Source organism: Meleagris gallopavo, chromosome 5 (assembly GCF_000146605.3).
Source record: "Meleagris gallopavo isolate NT-WF06-2002-E0010 breed Aviagen turkey brand Nicholas breeding stock chromosome 5, Turkey_5.1, whole genome shotgun sequence".
In the NCBI taxonomy this organism is placed as follows: domain Eukaryota; kingdom Metazoa; phylum Chordata; class Aves; order Galliformes; family Phasianidae; genus Meleagris; species Meleagris gallopavo.
Genome location: NC_015015.2, coordinates 47,521,408 through 47,545,154, shown reverse-complemented (window position 1 = coordinate 47,545,154; position 23,747 = coordinate 47,521,408). Strand labels below are relative to the sequence as shown.

The 23,747-nt window shown below is 35.9% G+C and overlaps 1 protein-coding gene across 2 annotated transcripts in view; it reads right to left on the bottom strand.

Annotated features, from left to right (window-relative positions):
• The window catches only part of EML1 (EMAP like 1), a 47,465-nt gene extending 25,375 nt beyond the window's left edge, over positions 1-22,090 (bottom strand). The window contains exons 1-6 of one of the 2 annotated variants that reach the window (XM_010711904.3): positions 22,000-22,090; positions 18,855-18,987; positions 10,390-10,524; positions 6,935-6,963; positions 5,525-5,551; positions 2,280-2,409 (exon numbers count right to left, since the gene is read on the bottom strand). In XM_010711904.3, coding sequence (XP_010710206.1) covers positions 2,280-2,409; positions 5,525-5,551; positions 6,935-6,963; positions 10,390-10,524; positions 18,855-18,987; positions 22,000-22,054 — 509 coding nt within the window. In that variant the 5' untranslated portion in view covers positions 22,055-22,090. The remainder of the gene's footprint in view (positions 1-2,279; positions 2,410-5,524; positions 5,552-6,934; positions 6,964-10,389; positions 10,525-18,854; positions 18,988-21,999) is intronic. The other variant, XM_010711905.3, reaches the window with a different exon arrangement.
• Positions 22,091-23,747: the final 1,657 nt, after the last annotated feature.

The window sequence follows — 23,747 nt, the reverse complement described above, 5'->3', positions numbered from 1 at the left end:
TGTTGTCAAATATTCAGTTTCTTTCTAGCCATCCTTTTTCCTCAGATTTAAACTCCTGGGGTTGATCTCTCCTCCTCACAATTTCCCACACTCAGATTTGGTGCCGTCAACTTTGATTTGGTGAACTGGCACTTCAGCGAATGTTATCTTGACCTTTTCTTTTCTCTTGGCCTGCAGCCTTTGTTACAGACCTCCCGCTTACCAAACGAGCTGCTCTCAAAACGATCTCTGCAGATTGCTGCCCTCTCCCTGATCTACCCAGTGCTGATGTCCTCTGCTTGGCACTGCCACCTCTGCTCCAGCCCTCCCTCACACTTTATCATTCAGCATTTCTATTTCTTCACATCTGAATGTATCTGAATCTGTGGTTGGTTGTGGGGTGGTTGTTTTTTCCCCCCCCCTTTTTCCTTTCTCCTCCAATTATCTTAAAATGTGAGCAGGAGTGTATCTTTTCTCCATTACGGTCTCTAAATCAAGCATTATTTTATTCACTAATCTACTCTTCTTTGAGTCCTGTAGACTCCTAGTCATTGATGTAACTTTGAAGCATGGATGGCATTATTGGGCTTAACTGTAAAGAAAAAATCTGGAAATAACAGCACAATATTTTTGGGAAAATATGCTTTCTCCTCAGTAACCACTTCGGGTTAGTTGGAGCACTTCACACCCTTTCTATTTCTAAATTCATACCTTTTCTATTAACACTAAACATTAACATGGGATTATGCTGGATATACAGATACACAGCTGAGAGGACATATGAATATTCAAACAACAACAACAACATTTCCATCCAGGAAATAGTCATTTAGGTAAGCTCAGGTGAGAAATTAATGAGACTGTAATCATTACTAATTATCATTTGTTGCAAGTCTGTAATATTAGCATCAGTTTCCCTGAACACAGTGCTAATGGCAATCTACTTTGATTTTGGTTTTTGTGGGATTTGTTTGCTTCAGAAAGTATCTTATCACTCCCCATGTCATTCTTTTGCCCCTTCCTTAAGGGGAAGACTGTGCAAACCTGAGAAGACATCATTTGGTTGTTCTGTGATATATGTACAATGATTCAATGGCAGAATGCTGCAAGCAGTATTTATTGCTCTATTATCAACTATTTTATTACTCTTTGGTGCCCAGATATTTTTGGTTTTTAATTGACCCTCAGTTATTTCTGTATGCATTATCTATGCAGTTCCAGCAGAGTTGGGTAGGACCCACAAAAGCTCAGCTGCAAAAGGAATAGCGAGAATGGTTACTAAATCTGTCATTAATCTCCAGCGAATACAATGGGACTCTTGGAAATTCTGTGTGCAGTCTGAAACCACATGGAGTTCTATTTATACAACTTAGAAAAAGAATATTTGCAGCTTTTCTTCTTTTTTATGAAGACAAAGCAACATCCTATTTGCACTGCTCAGGACCAAAAAAAGTCTTTTCTTAAAATAAAGGTCCTTACGAAGGCTTAATCTCTCTAAAGGTAGTGGATATTACAAACAGATGTTTGTGATTATATTTTACCATAAATCACCTTTTTTTTTAATACACAAATGAAATGTCATTTCGTTTTTCAAAGGGTAGACAATTCTTATTACTAATAAAACTGAAAGGTGACAATTTCCTTATGTGATGAAACACTAGATTTTTTTTCCAAGTCAGAATTCTGTAACTGTATCCACTTAGAGATATCAGTGGAAAATTCTAGTCATTTGACATTTGCACTGCTTAAGCACAGCTGAAATCTAAACGCAAGTATTATTTTATCTGATATCTTGTGGACTTTATTGCTGGCTCCTATCAATTGCAATACGCTGTTCAGTTCTAGCCTTATTCAAATACTGAAGCTGTCCTTATAAGAAGTTGCTGTAACAAACGGTGCACTTTTTAAAAAAGACAGTTCAAAATGATAAATTATTGCTGAGAGTCAGCAAAAATATACCTTAGATTGTTTTATGCATACCATAATTAATAATCACAGTTCACTACAGTCGTACAGTATGCCTAGTTTAATCTTCAGCTAATTAGCATGCTTCAAACTCAACCTTCAGGCAATGTTTAAGCAAAGTCTTCAGCTGCCACCCTGTAATTCACTGAGCACAGAACAGCAGGCCTTGAGAAATGAGCACCTATTTGAATGGAATGTCACCTTGCACTTCACTAATGAAGCATACCTCATTAAAGATGATCTTACATTTGCTATACTTCAGCTCTAAAATTTATTTAAAACACATCATAAAGAAATCATTGTCTTTAAGTAGTTCGCCAACACAGAAAGGATACACCCATTCCAGTTTAAGCCTCTTGGCTGGTAGTTCTACTTTTGCTTCCAAATTGTAAGATTCCACTTGTTCTTTGGGCATGTACATGGTAACAGGACGTCCACGAAGAAACATTTTTACATATCCTTCCTCTACAAAAGGTCAGAAATGTTTAGAGTTACACCAAAAAAAAAAAATACAATGGAGAATTCCAGTGCTCCTCAATCCCTTCCCACTTAATACTTTGGTGTGTTACAATTACAGAATGACATGCAATCACAAACATATAAAATAAGCAGCTTTCTTTTCCCCTAAATCACGTTCACTATACAGGATTTTTTTATTTTTATTTTAAGTAAAGTCCCTTTTTCCTCTAAATATTTTGAAAAGAATTAGAATTAAACAATGTCATGAAGAACTAAAAAAAGTCTAAGGACTGCAATTAAAACGTTTTGTAAAAAGAAAATTACATATTATATTTTTTAAATGTTTGAAAGGGGAAAACATCAAAGATTACAATTAACACAGAAATGCCACTTAAAATTAATTTTATTTTTTAATCAATATTTACAATGGAGCATCAGCATCTAAAGTATTTTCCAACACTCAGTCGCATTCTTTGCATATCAGTGTAAAGACATGCTTTACACTTGATACAGTGTTAGAGATACATTTGAAATAAGGAACATGAACAGTTAGTAAGAGAAATCATGCTGATGTACATGCAAAAAAAGATGTGTTTTAAGAATCACTAAACATTGAGAAGGAGTGACAACATTGACAGCACATTATAGAAAGGAAAATGACAGAGGAGAGAAGCTACAAAAACTGAATTGGCTGACAAGTAAACATTTCTAAAAGAAAATACTAAAAATAATTTGTTGAATTCAGAAGAAATATTTTTGGGGAGGAGAAGGAGGAATTAATAACAGATCTGGAAGTACTGACTTGGGGACTTCATGGGGCTTATAAAACTAGGAGATCTGGCAAATGCCATGAAGGTCTGACTAGGACTTTTGGGAACTGGCAAGGCCAAAGTGGGTGTCCTGTGAACTTCTGGTGAAGTTTGTCCACATTCAGAACGTGCTGGCTCTTGCTGCTCCATCGGCAGATCAAGGAATTCAGCCTTGTTCTCATGCGAATCAAGCAGTTTTGGAGTCAGTGACATCTGTAGAGTTACTAGACAGAATAATCGTGGGCACAGAGGAAGTGGAAGGGCAAAAGTAACAAAATCATGTAAATAGAAAAAAATTAACACTTTAGGAGTCTTAAAATTACACTATGAATTCTAAGTATCATTACAAGTATACTATGTTTTAGTTTGAAAATTAAGGCTTTATTTTCATTGGAAATGCATACATCAGAAATTTCAATTAAATGAATAAAAATTATAGGTTGAACAAAGAAATATTATAGCTATGTTATATTACCCACATACATGTGTATTTTGCCTTTAGACTGATTCATTTGGGAGAGATCACAGTGAAGTTACAGCTAGGGCTCTCTAAAATCCCCTAACGTAAAGAGTTCACAGATATAATGAAAACAATGAAATATAATGAGAACAACAAAACAATATTAACACAAACAAACAAAACACCAAAACAAGAGAATAATAGAAGTGACAGATGGCTGGAGTTCAAGAAGCCTGTTAAGAAGTGCCAGAATACTGGAATTGATATTAAAAATCTACTCTGATAGATCTGTATGGGAAAATAAAGAGGGTAGAGCATTAAATAGCAGAGCATTACAGCACTATTTGTATGCGCATGCAGCATCTATTTAATGAGCTTCGAACACAAGCCAATGCTACTGATACTAGTGCACTGGAATTTAATAGATTTTCAGCAGTGACAAGTCTGGATTGTGCTTATCAAAGGCTGCGAATGGATGAAAGTTTAATTCACCGAGCTGATTTTCTCACTTAAAACATCATGGGACTCACAAAACTTGCATTTAAGCATCTACAGTGGAACTGTCCACATTTGACCTAGCCACTCAAAACTCCTTTTTAGAGTAAATAGAAAGAAGCAGAGATTAATCACACTTCAAAGCATGTGTCCAAGGCCAAAGTATATATATTATGTGTCTCTAGTATGCCTCTCTCTCTCTAACTGTGAACAGGAATTTAGGATGACTAGGCAAGGCACAGTACTATATATTTATTTAGAACTTCTGGTAATATTAATTTTACAGGTACTGATTTTTGTTAGTAATACAAGTATATTATCTACTTAGTCCCCTATCCTTCTATTTTCTTAACTAAATCTTTAAGACAGCACAGTTTTGTACGCAAAGATAGTTGTAAAGACAGACAATAAAACTACAAAGACAGATCAGTGGTGAAACTTCTAAACAAATGTATCTTTTACATCTGCAATATTGTAAATTTAAAACTGTTGTTGAAATTAACTACAAAAGTTAATAGCTACTGAATTGAAATTAGAAGACGTGAATGCTAGTACGATCAGCAAAGATGATCACTACTGATTGCATAAAACTGTACGACTACACAGAAGTAGAAACCCGTTTGCCTTGAGAATAAACATTTTTAAAATGCAATTTCACATTTGTTGCAAAGGTGAAAGATGCTGATTAGTGGAAAAACTGTTAGGAACAAGCTATCTCTAAAAGCAAGACAAATCTGTGATTCTATCACAGACATAAACATGCATCAAAAATGTGCATATTTACACTGCAATTTAGCTGCAACTTTAGAAAACACTATGGCATGTTTACCAAATATAACTCTGCATTATAACATTGAGCAAAAAGCACTGAGAAATTAGTTGAAGGCCTAAGTCTGCTTACTTAGCATTCAGAAAAATCTAACTAAATTCTACTCAATATGAAAAAGCAAAGGGAAAAACCAAGGCTTCTATCATTGTGTTAGACTACCAGCAAAACAGCCAGAGGGGCAAATCTATATGAATTTCAGCAAAAGTGCAGAACACCATTTCAAACACAGTGAACATCCACGTGTTGCCATATAGCTCTCTCAACATATTTTTTTCTATTTCAAATTCTCCTGAAAAATCTGCGACTCAATTATAACCCATGACTATTTTTTACAGTGCACGTGCAGGTTATAATTCAGTAGATTGTATAATAGATGGAATAATATTTTTGTTCTAGTCAAAAGAACCAGAAAAGTTTTAACGCTGCAAAATGCATGCAAGTAACAAAACTGCAGTTTATACGTAAAGCTTTTATCACGCTGGCACCATTTTGCTTCGAGAGCTATGAGGTTTTGGAAGTGAAGCCTACCTTTGCAGTGTGTCACACGGCGCTTCCCTTGTGGTTACAGAGACAGAGACAGAAGGGCTAGATAAAGATGTGTTCCAGTATAACAGCCTCACTACACACCTGCTCTACAGGCTGTCCAGGGGCACTCTGCTGGAAGCTACCTCGCTTCCTGACAAAACCTGAGCCGTATGCTGGTCAGCAGGAGGGGTCATTACAGACAAAAACTCCTTTCTTTCACCTAGAAGCACTGTTCAGTCCCTTTATCTCTCAAAAGTACTTAAGCTTTACTATGCAACTACATGCTAACAGTAACTAAAATATCGAGTATAACTTTCTTAGAAATAATAATTTCAGTAAGAATTTTGCCCAGGTAAGGAGGATAGAAGCAGTGTAACATGTTTAGTTACCAACATTTATCTAGGGAAGTGCTACAACAAAAACTATTCCAAACACCTTTTCTTCTCTTGCACCACGTAAGCAATGTTATGCAAGAACTGCAAACTCTGTGTGAATCCTTAAGACTTCTTTTTCTAAAACAATGTACTCAGGAAAGGAACGTAGATAGCGATTGTATTGTCACAATGTATTTAAATACTCAATTCTATATATTCCTAAATCCAAAACCAGTTAACATACTAAATCTTGAAGAATGGCATAAGAGCTTTGTTGGATGCTGATCAATCCATTGGTAAACCAGGATTTTCTTGTTCAGCTTAATGTAAGCTTACTGTTACACAACTATAAGCAACAAGAATATGAAAATAAAATGATAAATGAGCCATTTTCTCCCTTCCTTATTCAATTGTAATGAAGGATTTATTTTAAATCTGTGTTTTTCCAGGACAAAAATTACTTAGATATAGTATTCAGTTTCTTATCTTCATCAAGGACAAGGACTTGCATTAATATGTCATATTTTGCTTTTGAAATCTTGTAATAAATACACAAGGAAAAAAATATGACTTAAATTCAAGCTAGATCTCCAAAACCATAGCTTTAATACACCTTCTTCATTTGTAATCTGACAAATTGTATTACAAGGCATTGGGATAGATATGGAATTCTTTAAAGGAGCAATCAAGTATAGCTAATATCTAAATTAATACACCATAACTGGAAGGTAGTAATACTTCAAATAACAAAACTTTAATATTGCCCCAAATTGAACACATATTTGAGGTAAGAAGACATTGCCTTTTTCTTCTTTGTCTTCTTACAAAGAATCCAAATTACAATAAACCTACAGTAAAGCCAATAAAAAGTAGAGCAAACTGCTCAAATTTTTTTTTTAAAACCATATCTATATACATTATCAGTATACCCGATAAGTATCATGCTTAGAATCCCAACACCAGTTCCTGAATATTCGCAGATAAAATCTATTATGTTACCACAATTTTTAAATGTTTAAAAATGCTAAAAAGTTCCTACCTGCACTGAACATTGGCTCCTTGGGTTTGCTGTGAAAATAATGAAGAAATCTCTATTTTAAAAAGCTGTTGATGCAATATAAAATTCAATATATTTCTACAGAAGTAATGATAGAATTCACTTATTTACAGTGTAAATCTCAAAGCAGACAAAATTATAAACAGTGTTCATGATGGTTCCTTAATGACAAATATTAACACTGTGTTTGTTTTTAAACATTCAGTTCTTTTTGTATTCTTACAAATGCAGATTTTCTACTACTACCAGATCCTCCCCTCCTGCAGCATTAGTTGTAGGAGAACACGGAAACTGGCCTAGAGCATTTGCCTCAAGTTTTGGGTTGCAGCCAATTAAATTTGTTATCCTAAAAAGACCTATAGATATAATTAAAACTTAGGAATATATTCTTAAATACAATGTCTCTTTGTACACATGGAGAGAGCTACTACATATGTAGGTATTTGCTTCGTGGCTTTGCCCTCTCTGAACTTAAGGATAAAATAAAATTTGAATGGTGCTTTCCCAAAGACTTTACACAGAAGATGGAACTGCCCAATTGGTTCCTGATGAACTGCAGTATACAGTGAAACCCAGGAAACACACATCCATCATTTTTAAAGCACCTTCTTTCCCAGTGAAGCACACAGAAGACAAGTTAAATCAGCTTGCCTTTTTGTCTTGAGAAAACTATCTGGGAAAAAGTGAGGGAAAAATACAGAAATACATGTGGATAAGGAAGAGGCAGAAAAGATGAACTGCTCTCCGGATAGTACTACCCTGCTACCTGATCAGAAAGAAGGAATCTCAAGAAATAACAGTTGTTTTGTTTTCTTTACCCTTCATCACTATGTAATTAACCTTGAGGGAGCTGTTTCTAATGAAACAGAAGGGTCATTAAGCTGCATTTAGCAGTTATCTTTTTCCCAGGTGTATATTCTTCATACTCTAAATTTCTGAAACATCAGGTTACACTACAGCATAGTTCCTAGTGATCCCAAAAGAGTTGAAAACTCTGCAACTTCAGTGGAGAGAAGTGGAGAGATGCATGAAAAGGACGAAGTATCCACAGAGCTTTGAAATGCAATATCCACACCAGATCCAAAACTGCAGTTTGAAGATAAAGAGAAACTAAACTGCTTGCATACTTGCAGAGAATTTTTTTCTAAGCATGAAAGATTCCCCTCTCTCTACAAATGAAACTGAAGCCACAACAAACCATTTGAGTATCTTTCCTCTTCCTTTGATTCGACTCTGCTGTATTAGAATATATTTATCTAATAATCAAACCAACCAACAAATGAATTCTTTGGGTCCCACCTGGTACAGCAGCTTCTAATAATACCAGCCTGGATATTAATCATGCACCAATCTGGCCCACAAAGCCAATCTAAGTAAGTACCATGATGTGTTACCATTTTTAACACCAACATTAAATTAAATTCTTATGAGTGAAGATATTTATAGTAAATAAGATCTTCATGGGATGCAGCATTAGTCAGAAATGCTAGAGACAAGACCTCCCAGTTCTGAATTGTCCATGCTGACTTACACAAGTTAACACGAAGGGCTGATTCATTACAGTAATAAAGCAAACCACGTGTACTTTCTAATTATAAAAAATCCTAACCAGACACAGAGCTTTGACTGCTCCTTTTCTTTTTTCATGATCTTGAATCATTCCTTACTTACCTAAATCTTAACAAGGACTTACCTCTTGCTCAGAATGATAGGAAACTGGGAAACCTCAGGCTACAGTCCTCACTTCCTCATCCTTTATTATTAAAGCATCTTAAAATATCTTTCTAAAGCAATATGATGTTGCATAACGGCTACAACTGTACGTAAAAGTATGTTGAAAAATAGTAATTTTAAAATTGCCTTTTTAGATTTCTGACATGCATTCTGCTTTAAGCCTCATTAAGAGACCAGAAATAACATGAGAAATGAAAAGGCTGTGAGTAGTTCAGTAATGCTCTCCTTCATTCTTACACACACATAGTTAGCTTTAGGAGGACAGCTTTAGCTCCTGGCATACAGAATCACACTCACTTTTCTTCTAGTCCCATGACTCTTGCTCTATGTTCTGCACAATTGCCTGCCTTCAGCAGCAGTTATGAGGAAGACTTTACCCAGACTCTTCCACAGGATAAAGACACTCTTCAACGAGGTAAGAGCTGTGGCTCTGAACATCCGCAGGCTGCATGTGATATAGGAAATCAGGGCTTTTATCTCCTGGGAAAACTCTCTAACCACACAATTATTGCTCTAACAGCAACATCAGCCACGCTAGCTCCACCTAATGCTATCTAACATGGGCTCACAATTAGTTCCTTAGGAAATTTCATTTAAATAATGCATTCCATACATTATTTACATATTGCATCACTTGTTTATTGGACTACTACGTAGCTGCTAGAAGTTGTATCTTTTCTTCTTTGAAATAATAAAAAATTTAATTAATATTCTCATCATCTCATGGTTTCTTTAGTAGCTTTAATATAAAACTAATTTCAGATAAATTGCACCTTATGCAGGTATCAAGTAGAGAGGGAGGGATAGCTTCAAAACAAAACTAGTAGTAATTTAATCACCCGCATTTAGGTTGCTGCCTATTAGTTCACAACAGCCTCAGTCAATCTCCACATTCAGGGAAGATGCCAAAGAGATTTAAATAAGAAGTTTTAGAATCCTGTAATATCCCAAGTTGGAAGGAGTTATAAGGATCATTGAGTTCAACAAGAAGTTTTGTGCCCTACCATTGTCTCATCAGCAATCCAATGACTCTCATAAAGGCACTCATGCACAGACAGAACAGGTGAATTACATTATTCTGTAATCTTCATCAACCCTGTGTTTCTCTTGCCACATCATCCGAAAATCTCAAAACTATCATCAACACCTCTTTGTACATAGGGAACTGTAGCAGGACAGAGATTAGGTGTAATGGCTATGGCCAATGGCCAGAATCTGTCTAGGAAATACGGGAAAGAATCAATTGGTCAAAACACTGATTTCATCACAAACAGTAAGTCACCTGTATCTTCAAGACATCCTATTCTGAAACTCTTGGAAAAGACATTTTCCTTTTGTTACTGTCAATACAGAGAAGCACTATCAAAGTGCACAGAGATACAAATCACTTTATTCTGCTTCTTTGGATAGTGCCTACACATAAGTCTATTTCTCCATTTCTCATACATCTGACTTAAACTGAGACAGTTATTACTCAGAGATCTGCTAGGTATCATTCCACATGTGTGAGATGGAGAGCAATCATCTAAATTTGAAAAGAAAAGATTCGAAGTGTTCTAAAATATGTATTTTTGACCAACTGGTGGAGGTTTTTGTTGTTGTTTTTTTTAAACACAAACTGAATTTGCTGAATTGAAGAAACAAATTTCACGGTTAAGGCAGAAAGCAAAAAAAAACCAAGAAGGCCATTCAAGAAACACTACCTTTCACTGTTCTTTTTACCACTGGATGAGCTGCTGGTGGATCCAGTGCGGTTGCGACTCCCTTTGGAATCTCCATAGCTTTCCCTCCGGCCTCCTGGGGACACACGCTCAGCAGAGCTGGTTCTCTTCACAGTACTAATAAAAAAAGGGAGTAAGCTTAACAGCAGAACTAGTAGAAGTACACACCTAATGACAAACATTTCTGAGAAACGTATCAAGTAGAAAGCTGGCCATAAAAATAACATTATTTTCATCAGAAAACAATTTGTTAAAGATCTTACGTAACCATTTTGCTGAGTACCTGATGCAAAAGAGATTAACATACTTTTTTTGGCCCAATTATAAAAAAGGGCCACACTAACATCAGACATCCGTAACACCTACTTGCCATATCCCAAATCTTTGAATACCATCCCACACTTTAGAATTCTCTCAAAAAGAAAGGAGGAACTCAAAGAAAACACCAGTAGACTACAGAAAACATCAAAAATAGGTCAAAATTTGAGCACTAGCAAGCTAACCAGTATCTTCATTCAAAATCAATTACACTGTGGTTCAAAGTTAGTTTTAACATACTCCCAAGAAAAACTTTGAAAAATGTAAGTTAGCTCTCCATTTGTCAAAAATATGTTTCTATACTACATGTACAAATAGATTAAATTCCCTGCCCCTGATAAGGGGTTTCTCAGAGGCTTAAGCTTCTACCACTTTTCAACTACCTCCTTGGCAAAGATGGCTGTAAGGAAGCTCCTGCATGACTTTCAGACAGACAGCTCTCACTGACAGAACCACAAGGCACAACAGGAGCAGTATAACAGAGCATATAACATAGGTGACAAACTACTATAGTTTTCCATTAGCTCAAACCACTTTTCTCTTAAAGCAATGCTTCCTAGGGGCAAAGGGAGTAGGTGACAAGTGAGCTGGGCTAGATCCCTTGCTTTACTCCTTTCCCTGGGATGCAGAGAAGGGCTGGCAGCAGTGCCTGGGATGAGGCAGGAATCATTTCCACAGCACCAGCTGGACAGGATTTGGTGCTGGCACCTCCTTTCTCCCAACTCAGCCCTCTGTTTGCTTTATCCTCTCCAAAGAAAAGAACAGCGATATCTATGCACCTTTCCTCACATCCTACGTATGTTCTGTCCCTCCATATAAACATTTTGGCTTTTTCTGCTCCTGCCCTCCATGTCCCAGTCTCATTCCAGTCAGTCCCTTTGCCAACCCCAGTCCTGTTACCTTTTACACTCCAGGGTGCTCTGCTTACCATGAGGCTCAGTTCAGGCATCACCATGGATTATTCCAGGCCTCCTCATCACTTCTAAAAACCATCCCTATCACATTACCTCAGTCAGCTTCTCACACTGCCCCACTTCACGCATAGAGTAAAAAAAATAGAAGCATCAATTCTTCATAAGTAAAGGAAGCAAAGCAGACTTTTCTGTGTGGTCAAAACACAAAACTGTACAATACAATGGATAGATCTGAGCTCAAGTCACTGCAAAGATGACATTTTTCTGAGAGGAAGCTCCATGCATTCAGGGCAGAGCAGATACATCGTGTGATGCATCTCAGGTGGCTTGACAAAAACCTTTCTGGAATACGCAGTGGTAGTGCAGATATTCAATGCCATATTTTTGGATTAAAAATGAGCACCATTCAAAGGATTAAGCTGAAACAAAAATGTTTCTGTGGAGAGAGTGATGTAAGAGAACAAGCAGAATGCTAAGTTGCACACAGGGACAGACTGAAATAATGCATGGGAGAAGCAAAAGGCAATGAAAATTCAATTCTGTTGTCATTTATGGCATCACTGTTTCCTAAGCTAGCCAAACACTCCCCAAGTCTTCTCAATGCCAAATACATGGGAAAGAAAAAAAACAAAAACATTCCTTCCATATATTTAATAATATACTACAAACATTTAGCAGTTCTGTCTTATTAACGCCATTCCATATATATTACTCTAGGCTAACGTAAAGCAGCCATAGTACTGAAAAGTTTTACTCCACATGAAGTATCTTTGTCAGCATGTGCCCTTTCACTAGATTTTACTACCACAAAACGTTAGCTCTTTGTGATTCTGTAGTATCAAACTCTTATTTTGACATCTTCTCTTTAAACAGAAAAAGGCGACAGTATCAGCCAACGCTGAAATTAAATGAAGGAAATCACCAAATTATGCTAACGTTAGAAAAACTGTAGCAGTTGTGGAAGCAATTTTCAACTAATTTAATATTGCTTGGGGTTTTATTTTTACAGTTATCAACATTCAAAAGATGAATGGATGGATAAAAAAAAATGAACAGGGCAAAAGCTTAGAACTGCAATATCTTTTTACTGATGAAGCCTCATATCAGTATAAAAACTTCTTTTACCACAATAGAAGTACAAAACTCTTTTAAGTTACTTTAGGTCCACTAGTGCTTGAACTAACTAGCCAAACTACCTTCTGACAAATTTTAAACTTCCACCAACAGCAAAAGCCCTGTGAGATATATTAGCAAATGATCAGAAAAAGAGGATCACAGCAAGATATTTTAATTCCATTGCATTAACTCAATTTTGGCATATACACATTTTGGTTTCTCCAGTGTTTAATATCAATATGGCTACAGCAGATATATGGACACCTGAGGAAGAATTTAAAATGATAGGAAAAATATTCATTTAACTTACAAGACTGTAAGAACATGGCTGGATTCCAGAATTTGGCTTCCACGTTAGTGATATGAAAGGAGAACATTTCCAATTTTTTAATTAAAAGGTAATATTTGTTAACACCATTTTTAAGCTTAAGATAGGAATGTGAGTTAACGAAATATAGTAGAAGTGATGTTAGCATTAGAGAATGGAGATAACATCAGAAATCATCACTGGATAAGTACAGTAATGCATTTATCAGCAATAATAAGTTTTAAATGTACTTATGAAAGTGTTAAAAATTGGAATAATAATTACAGTTAAGTTCTACAATGTTAATGCTCCCACTAAAACAGCCACTTTCTATGTGTTGAATCAGAATAGGAAGGAAAAGCAATTGAGCTTCAACGCTACAAAGCTATTAAGAATCCCTCACCTTAGAGCAGGCTTTTTCAGTTTGCATGCATTGAGAAGATTCACAGACCTGCTTAATCCACATTGAGAGGTGCGTAAACAAAGCAGAATAAAAAGTGAATGCAACAATAAAACATGGAAAAGACATTTAAAACAAGCTTCCATTAAAAGACATCATTGCATGCATTTAAGATATGAGGTCACGTGCAAGAATAAACAACAGCGAATTATTGGCTCCGGTGTCTGATCATTTCAAACCATACATTTAAGTACACCAATGTATCTTTGAATGACAAAATCTTAACAATGCTCCAAATACACTGAATGTTTCTAAAGCTATTGAGAAAAACACAGAAAAAGAAAATCAAACAGGCTAAGGGAAACAGACAGATGATCCAGCTAGGAGACAGAAGACTATTAAGAAAGCAACAATAAACACAAGAAAATAAATCTTCATACATATATACACACATCACTGCATAGCATGTATGTTTTACATGCTTGCATCATTGAATTGCGGTGAGCAAATATGAATAAAAATATATATATAATCAAATTTCTGGGGGGAAAACACATGAAAGCTCTTACAATAAAATACATTAAAAGAGTGTACAGTAGTGAAACTAATAATACTAATATTTTGAAACTTGTCTAGCACTCCTTCTGACTCTTTAAATCAATTAGAATGAATTTGAGAATAATATATGACTTTAATTTCATTCTGCCTTTGAGCAAAGCACACTATTAACTTTAATTGTTAGAGATACAGCAAACTAGTGTAATGGCTTTGCCACTTGAAGTTCAGTGGATTGGTTTTTTATATTTATATTCTTTTTATTTAAAAACAGTTTTTTTGAGAGTCAAGCATTAATAGGAGACTAAACTGAAGGTTTGACACAGAGTTTGCGTGCGCCAGTTGCAAATCATTGTTGCCCTCAGAACAGAATGTAGAACATTAATTCCAGGAGACCGAACAATTTCCTAGGGGCCATGTGTTTAGAGTTTAGAAGAACAGGAATTCATCTTATTAAAGTATTTTATTCTCCCTACAAACAAAGCTTTTTATGTTTTCTTTGTTCCAACTTCTTCCTTTTGATCTCGGTTGTCAGAGTTTTGCAGCATTGTAGTACTTTACAATCTGCTCAAGAACAAAGAATGACTGATTGGCTCTTTCTAAAAGAGAAAGTATATGCTGGCCTACAGTCTGCAGCAGCATCCCTACTGGGAAAGGTACCGACTGCATTCTCCTCCCTTATATTTTCTTTTCCCCTTCAACTATTGGAAACAAAGCTATTCTAGATGAGTCACAAAAACCTAGACTTTAATAGGGAACTCCAAACATTACTACTGTGTGCTGGACACATTCCAAAGGCAAATTTAGTGTTAAGCAATGAACTTCAAGCCACACTGCTTCTGAAAGAAAGAGTGCTGGGGGGAAGGGAAAGTTCTGTTCATGATAGAAAAAGCTCATCTTATGCTGAACAAAACCTTCAAATAATTCCTCTATGTGTAAAGTTCAGAATAAAGATCAGTACACAAAAACACCCTAGTAATCAGAATAGCTTAATTCCTGACTTGCACAGCTTAAAAGTAGTAAACACACTAAAAAAAAAAAATCAAAGTCCCTGAGAAAAGGGGACAAGGAAGACTTGCAAATACTTTACAAAGACAAGCAATTCTTGATTATCTGTTTCAGGTGATTACCCAGCCCATCTCTAACTCGCTTCAGTTTCACATCAGCCAGCTTGCACCTGGTAGCCGTGTAGCTGTGCAGCACATGCTGGCACTGGATAAGAACTTTTGGTTCTAATATCACCAGCATCATCATTTTCATTTTTATTTTAAGTCTTGCATTGCATTAGTTACGACCACATTTTTATCACCTGATTGACATGTATGTTGTAATTGTGCTTTTGCTCTATTCAGGTTATTTCAGTCCTTCCTTAGCTTAGATAGTCAAGTTTGACTATACGAGATCTAAATGCCAAAGGGGGGCTGGTGGCCTCAATTCTAAATTGAAGTCAGAGTCAGTTGAGGTTACTCAATGCCTTAACAAATCAGGTTCTAATTAACACGTTAGGCCATAACAACCTACTGATATCCAGAGATACACACTTTACATATGGAAAACCAATATGCATAAAGGTTAAATGATTTGCATAAGGTCATTCGGAAAACGTGGCAGAATTTGAATAAAAGTCTGCTAGTTCCACCCTTTCAGCCTCAATTTTTTTCATCATCTCCAGTGTTGTATTCCTGCCACAAGTAGTCATTTTCATTTCAAATATTCAAAGGGAAATCAGAAAAATGTAGTGAACTCTGAACTGCATCTCCTTGGTAATCAAGCAAGGAGGAGGAGCACTATGCCAATCTGTGGGTTCAAATGAATTAACCAACACATACAAATGAGGTTGTGTTTGTAGATGTGTCAATAAGCACATCTATTTCTAAGCAATAGAATGTATGGATGCACATTTGATCCCTTCAGAGATCATTTGTGTATGTTTATACAGACAGGCATTACATGCTGTTTTAACTAGCTATGATATAGTTTCTAACCAAATATTTCAATCCAGAATTTACTTCTTTTTAATCCCCTTTTCATAACAGTGTCGAGTGAAACATCTGGGAAAGACTCCATTAACCTTGATGTTTGCCTCTTTTGAAAATATGCTCACAAGAAAAAAAAGTTATTTTCCTGTTACAGTAATCCTAGCAGACGTTTGTAACTTACAGCAGCAAACTGAAGGTTTAAAATAAGACTCCAATAGAAAGGTGCTATTCCTTTCTATTATTACTAATTTTCTTTCAGTTTTCAAATTTTGAAACATTTTTTTTCTTTCTGCACCTATACTGCATATATATACAAATATATATACACAATATATATATATTCAAGCTGAAAATAAGCTTTAAAAACATCACCCCATATTTATTGTTAAAACACAATTGTTTATCAGAAACCAGAATTTAAGAAGTTCTTAGAAGTTATTTAAAACTACACACCATTTATGAACTGTTCAATGCTCGTTAAAGCTTCTTATCACAGACAACTTCTACCTCCTGAGAACAGGAAGCTATTTGACTTTGCTGCTACATTCCCCATGTTGCACCCTCCCATTCTCACTGGGATTTGGAACTGGATGATCTTTTAGGTCCCTTCCAACCTAAGCCATTCTACAATTCTACTTTTATGCATACTCACAGCTCTCAAATGTAAAATGGTCCATTATAAACGCAAAGGATGAATGAATTCATATTAATGAGCTCATCTACTTGACTATTGGCAAGTCAGCTACTTAGAGCAGTGAAGATATCACCTTTGAATATTGAATATTTTGTGCACGCTATATTGTGAAAACACAAAATCTCTTAAGTTATTTAAAGTTCATTTTCAAAAACAATAGAGAATAATTTACTAAAAGCTCTCTACAGTAATTCATTGGTAAGGAGTTTAACACTCTCTTCCCCTCAAAGTATATATCCAGGCAGACAAAAATGCCTTAATAAAAAATAAATGAATTAATTTTACATGCTCAATTGAATCAGTACAGCATACTAGAGTGTTAAAGGGAATAGGAATTCCACAGCACCTGCATTGATAACTTTTCTTAGGACTGAAATAATCCCACATTTCTTAAACGTAAGGAATCTATAACAAGCTTCTGACTATAACAGCAAGACTGCCTATATGTATTTCTTTCCTAAAACTGGATATACATTTTCATATTGTATACTTAAAGCACCTTCAGCCTAGCTCCTTTAACAAAGGGAAAGGATAAAGCACAATAAAATCATGTTAAAATCCTTATCCCATGGAAGACTTCACTCACAGATGAGCCAAGGCTGTTATACAACACTCACTCCCTAAGGATTCTCCGTAAGGACTTTCCCACAAGCACTGAAGGTATCCAGACAGCGAGTGAGGTGAGAAGGCTGCAGGATGCCATTTATCTCAAAGATGTATGGAGCCATGACATTGCCCCACAGGCCACAAAATGATCTTCACCTGCATCTGACTCTGTGCTGAAGCAGGAAGTCCATTGTTGAACTTCCTTTCTGCAAGTGCACAGAATCATGAGTCCCACCCTACGTACACAAGGGAAGCTGCCAATACTTGGGCTCACTTTTTTTTTTTAAAAACTAAATACCACTTAAAACTCTGCATTCAATTCACAAGAATAAATTTAGGAGAATTAAGAAAAAGTAATCTGTACGTTTCCTTAAAGGTCACGATACACAAAATAGTGCTCCTTCTAAAATACAAATCAATTTTCTCTTTAAAAGTCACATTCTTCCACCCACTTGCAAAAATTCTGATAACATATTTCTGATAATGGATACATTCATATTGTATTTACCTTCCTTCTCTTATCTATGGCAAACTTGCCAAAGCCTGCAGCTGCAGTAAGGCCCATTTCATAGGAGCCCAGTTCTATTTGTGTGACACTGAAACAATGTTTTCTAATCTTAATTCTGCATAGAATAGCTTCTCGACAATAACAAAATTTGGAGTTTTCTGAAAACCAGTGGTCCTCTAATCAGTAACAGAGCAGAATATACCTAATTAACATCTCTCCTTAAGAAGACCTTTTACAAAAGAAGCTTCAAACCTCTCATCTCCACAACTTGCCTTCCTCAGACCTTACAGCATCGTCTCTACAAAAAGCTGAGGATGACACAACCAAAGAAATGTAAAAAAAAAAAACAACAAACCAACAACTCCATTATATATAATACTTGTGTATATTTTAACAGGCAAACAGCACAGCAGAGCAGCAGCACAAGATCTGTCACATTTAACTTGAACTTGGCTCCACCCAAGCAGTTGCATTTCTTATAACCTAGGTGTATAATCAGCATATGTGTAACCTACAAAATAATACACAACTGAAATTGAGACATCATTCTAATCATCTAACAGTAATAGTAAGGTATCTAAAGCTAAGTATTCTCATTTGCATAAATGTGCTAGATCTAATTTTCCTCCTCGAGATTCTTGTAACATTTCTAAGCTAACTTACAAAATCACCGAAGGTAATGACAACAGTTCCTCTACAGACTGTGTGCTTTCTTCTTACTATTAGCAAATCCTTGACTCACTTTTTGTGTCATGTTACAAAACAACATGACACAAATGCTTTATTCTGTGTTAGACTGCAGCAACAAGGAAGTAACAGAAACTGGTAGGTTAAGCATTGTGTGTTCTTTCAGTATTCAGAGTAATAACCTTAATTATGATTAATTAGACCTAATGAGTTTAAAATCTCCTATAACGAACTCCATCTCTTTTCATCCTGAAGTATTTAGACTATTGCTTTGAAAGCAACAAAAACCACGTGATGGATCTTCTTCAAGCTTCTAAATATTTCCTCAATTTAACAATTACAATATTTCCAAGGGATGCATACCTTTTTGCTGCTGGTGATACAGTTTCTTTCCTGGTTCCTGATGGAGAAGGTAAAGAGCCACTTGGTTTCTTTGGTAGCACAGTTCCGTTATTAACAGTAGTCCTTAAAGGCAGTGTTTGTACCAGCGGCCTTGCTGCAAAACAAGCAGAGGATTAAATCATTGTTTACATATTCTTCCTTTCTTTTCTTTTTTTCTATTTGTAAATACCTATAGCATACCTTCTTTTTTCCCCCCTACTATTACCAAAGTTATGTATGTGAATGTGGGTTTTTAAGATGATTTTTAAATGTTTTCTTATTCATAATCATATCAAACCATCTGCACGTGGCTTAAGAACACAATTCCATAGCCTGTGCCATCTGTAAAATCCTGTTCTAGCTCAGTGAGCTTACAGGTAGGCACAAAGGCAGCGGCTGCCACCATAAGCAATCCTGCTATTGCCCATCCAGATGACATTCTGAAGAGTGCTAGAAATAAAGGTAAGCCACAATTCCAGAAACTCCTGTTCTTTATCATTCAACATTCTTACAAGTTTTCCACAAACAAATAATCTGTTAATAAATCCTTATTCTCCTACACACACCTGAGACTTCTTTTCAAGACAGTAGGCTCCTCTTATAAAGAGGAATTTTATCCATCAATCAGAAAAAGCTATTGAAATCATCAAAACAGTGGATTTCATCAGCTGACATTATCTAACTGCAGTCTGATTATGTTGGCTCAAAAAAAAAAAAGTGTTACACATACGCAAACTCTAATTACCAGTAGAATAACTGAAAAGTTCCATTCCAGTGCATTAGAAATTAGTTGCAAAAACAAAAAGCGGTTAAAACTGCAAGCAGTGAGTACTTACTTGAAAACTTACATTACAAAGCAAACCTTGGAAACAGACACAAGCATGTCAGTGTTCTCTGCAGAGCAGGGAAGAAATCTAAAGCTCTATATATCACCTGAAATTTGACATCACTGCATATTACAAGCCATCTCTGTGAAGATGCCAAAAGTCGCTAGGTTCAGATTACCCAAGAGAAAGTAGAAGCCCATAAGTCACTTAAGAAACACAAGAGAAAAATCTGGCATCATCTCAAAGCCCAGGGAAAACAGCTGTGAAATACTCCAGAAAAAAAAAATGCTCAGGATAAATAATCTAAAAACAAACAAAACAAAAAACCCTAACAATTGCATTCAGACATAGATTACGATATGCTTGCATCTTATTGTAGCACAGATTGTAAGCATGTATTGACTTGTTCATACAATTCTCATATACCGAAGAAAAAGAGTGAAAGCCTGTGACTTGAGGAGATTGCATCAGTAAATAAGATTTACTTTTGAATGCAAGTTTCAAGATGAGCTCTACTTGTTTGACATGTACTGAAGCAGTTAATTGCATATATAGTAGCTGTTTGTTACACATTCACCATTTATTTATTATATACTTCCCATAAGGAAACAGTGAAGAAATAAGGCTTGTTTGGCTTAGATGACTGAAGGAGGACATGAAAACAAGTTAACAAAGAAATAAAGAAAAACTCTAGGCTCCCTGAAGATAAGAGAAGCTGGGATTGATGAGTTTAAACAGTACCATTCTTACCAAGGTTAAAAAGAGCAAGAGCACTCTGATATTATGGGCAGCTTTAAGGAAAGGTGAAACAAGACTTGTATGAACTCATGGTGCCTTTTGGCCCTGTTTCCATGACCTATTTTAACATGCTAATGCTGTCTTTAGGACTGTATTCATTTTTCACTGTGCTAGAGTTAATTTTGTTCATAGCCACTTCTATAGCTCTATGTTTTGAATTTGTGACCAAAGCAGTGTTAACAGCACACTGATATTTAAGTTGCTGCAGAGCAGTGCTTACACTAAGCCAAGGACATTTCAGCTTCTCACACTGCCCTTCCCAGCCATGAGCTGAGGCTGCACCAGGAGCTGGAAGAGAACACAGCTAGGAGAGCTGACCCAGACAGGCCAAAGAAGTACTCCATATCATATGGCATCATGCTCAGTAATAAGAGCTGAAGGAGAGAAGGAGGAAGAGAAGGACATCCCAAACATCGACTTTTGTCTTCCCAAGCCATCATGATGAGCTCTGTTTTCCAAACAGATGAACATCTGCCTGCCAAGGGAAAGTAGTGAATCCGTTCCTTGTTTTGCTTTGTTGGCATATATAGCTTTGCTTCATCTACTGAACTGTCCTTATCTCAGTCCAGGAGCTTTCCAGCTTTCACTTTTCCAGTTCTCTCCCGTCCCACTGGGGAGGAGTAAGCAGCTGTGGGGAATTCTACTGCCTGCCAGGGTCAACCCACAACAAGTGGCACTACAAAACAGCTGAAATCTACCGAACCTCAGCTTCTCACAGCTAAGGAAACAGATATTATGATCCTGTTTACTTCTACAGTATTTCACTCTACTATGTTTCCTAGCCAATTGCTGAAATGTACTAATGTACTAAATGTACTAATGTACTAAACATGCATTAATGCATATTAACTAACTTACAAAACTGATTCTGTTGTTCATTATAGAATCAGATGGCTACAGTTCAGCAGTTGCACACTTGTTTCCTGACACAGTCTCTGTAGCTCACAGAACTTTCATGAAGATTTGAGATCACAAGTTATTATTCTAACTGAAATTAAACAAATGATTAAAATATTTTTTCTTTATTGTTATATAAAAATGCCTGCTAAAGGGAAATTGAAGTGAGTTCCAACTGGTATTGGTTTATTCTTTTGACCCCATGAAATTGAAACTAGCAGGAGCCAGCAACAACCCTTCTAACATTTGATAGTCAAAGGTTTTTGCTCCAAATCCAAACCAAACTGAGATTCCACATTTCTAGAACTGGAGATTTAAAGATTAAGCCCCATGAGTAAGTACCGTTGAAAGCAACAACACAAAATTCTTATGTAGCACATAGAAAAGCTACAAATGACTCACTTATTCCATTACTTATTCTGGAGCTATTTAGTTTTATTTACAAAGCTATTTCACACCAGTGGTAATTAACACAACAGTCAAACAACTACAAACACAATCATTAACTGTTAGAAGCAGTGGATGTCAGTAACTCAAACACACTCAGATTACTATGCTTTGTCAGTAACATTTATTTGGGAAGTTCTGTTGCTTCAAGGTCTTACCTGTAGTAGCAGCACTGACATGTTTACCAGTCTCAGCAGCAGCTTTTTTAATCATACTCTGATCTATGGATTAATAGGGCCATTAAGTTTACAAACAAACCAATAATTACAAAAGGAAAGAACAACAAATAAGAGCAGAACAAAGGCAGGAAGCATACTGAACTCCACAAAGTAGCTGAATTAAATAAGGAAGAAAAAAGCCACATTGGTGAAGGAGCTTCACAAACAAAAGATAAGCAGCTCTGTATCTGTAACATATGCTGCTTTTAAGCTGCCTAGCTCAAGTCTAGAACAAGAAGGTACACAGAGACTGAAAACAAGCTCAAGCTTCTCTGCATTACTATTTGCTAGCCTTTCACTTGAAATCTTTTTGCTAATTTCACTTATGAAGTACTCAGAAAATTGAGTTCTGTCTCATGAACTTTATTTCAGACTTAAAACAGAACACTGGGGATCCAATTTTTGTTTCAAGGGTAAGAGCCTTCCCACAGTTCACACACACTTTAATCAACTGCCACAGAGGAAACAAAAGAAAGATCATATAGTATGTTTCAAACAACAGTGGATGAGACTTTGATGACACTTTGTGAGATCAATTTCCACTTTTTAAAATTGTAGATGTAGAATCAGTCATTAAATAATCAATAAAAAGAAAGTAGATCAAGTGCCACTCAGCCACAGTCCCAGTTTCACCATGCCCAAACAGGCTCCTCAAGAGGCCACTGAAATGTTTTTCTGAATTACAGTATTGAAACAGAACTTGGTCTTCTGGGCTGTCTTTTATGAAGTAGCTGTGCCTACTCCAGAAAAAATAGGCTATCATGGAAATGCATCATACTTGACATAACAGCTGGAAGAAACAATCAGGACACTTCATATTTGATTTCATGTAATAAAATATGTTAAATAAGGCTGACCATACAATGATGGTACAACTGGTGCATAATAAAATTAAAGACATTGAGTGGATTTAGTTAGCAATTATCAGGATTCATTTCAGTAATTTGTATGATGGCTTTTATAGAGCCCTATTTACATTACCACATGTAAGGCTTATTATAGTGTAATTTCACGTCCAGAGAAGTATTTACACCACAAAGGTATTAAAAAAATAAGCCATAGAAGGGCACAAATATCAGCTTATAAAAGTTTCTTTTGAAGGTACATTAACTATGGCTTTGACTTTCTGCCATAAGTAAGAAAACATTTCCTGATTTAGAACTCGATTGTTCACAAAATCCATGAAAATCTGGCTCTGTATTTTACTAAGCAAAGTCAGCAGGCAAGAATTGATCTGGTTACAATTCAGAAATAGTAATTAAACTTTATTTCCTTCACATGCCAGATAAGATCTATTTTGAAAGCAACATAAAGCCACTTCATCTCTTGTACTACCACATTTTGTGGAACATTTTGTTCTAGTGGGAATTATCATCAGAAACATTCAACTGTTTTTTCCAATAAGACAAACAAATTCAAAATGAGGAGAATACAACACAAAGGGAAGAGAATGGGAGAACAAGATCACAGACATTTACTGTATATTCTATCCAACAAACAGCATCATCTACAATGAACTATTCTGGTTCTGGAATTCTGTATATTTCCCCTTCCCCATTTCCATTAAACAAACTCAAGATCTCAGTTCAGAAAACCAAGTAGTTTTTACATATTCTGTTAAATCAATGACTAAAAGTAAATATCCATCACAAATATATAGCAAAGGTCAAACAATTTCCAACCCCCCC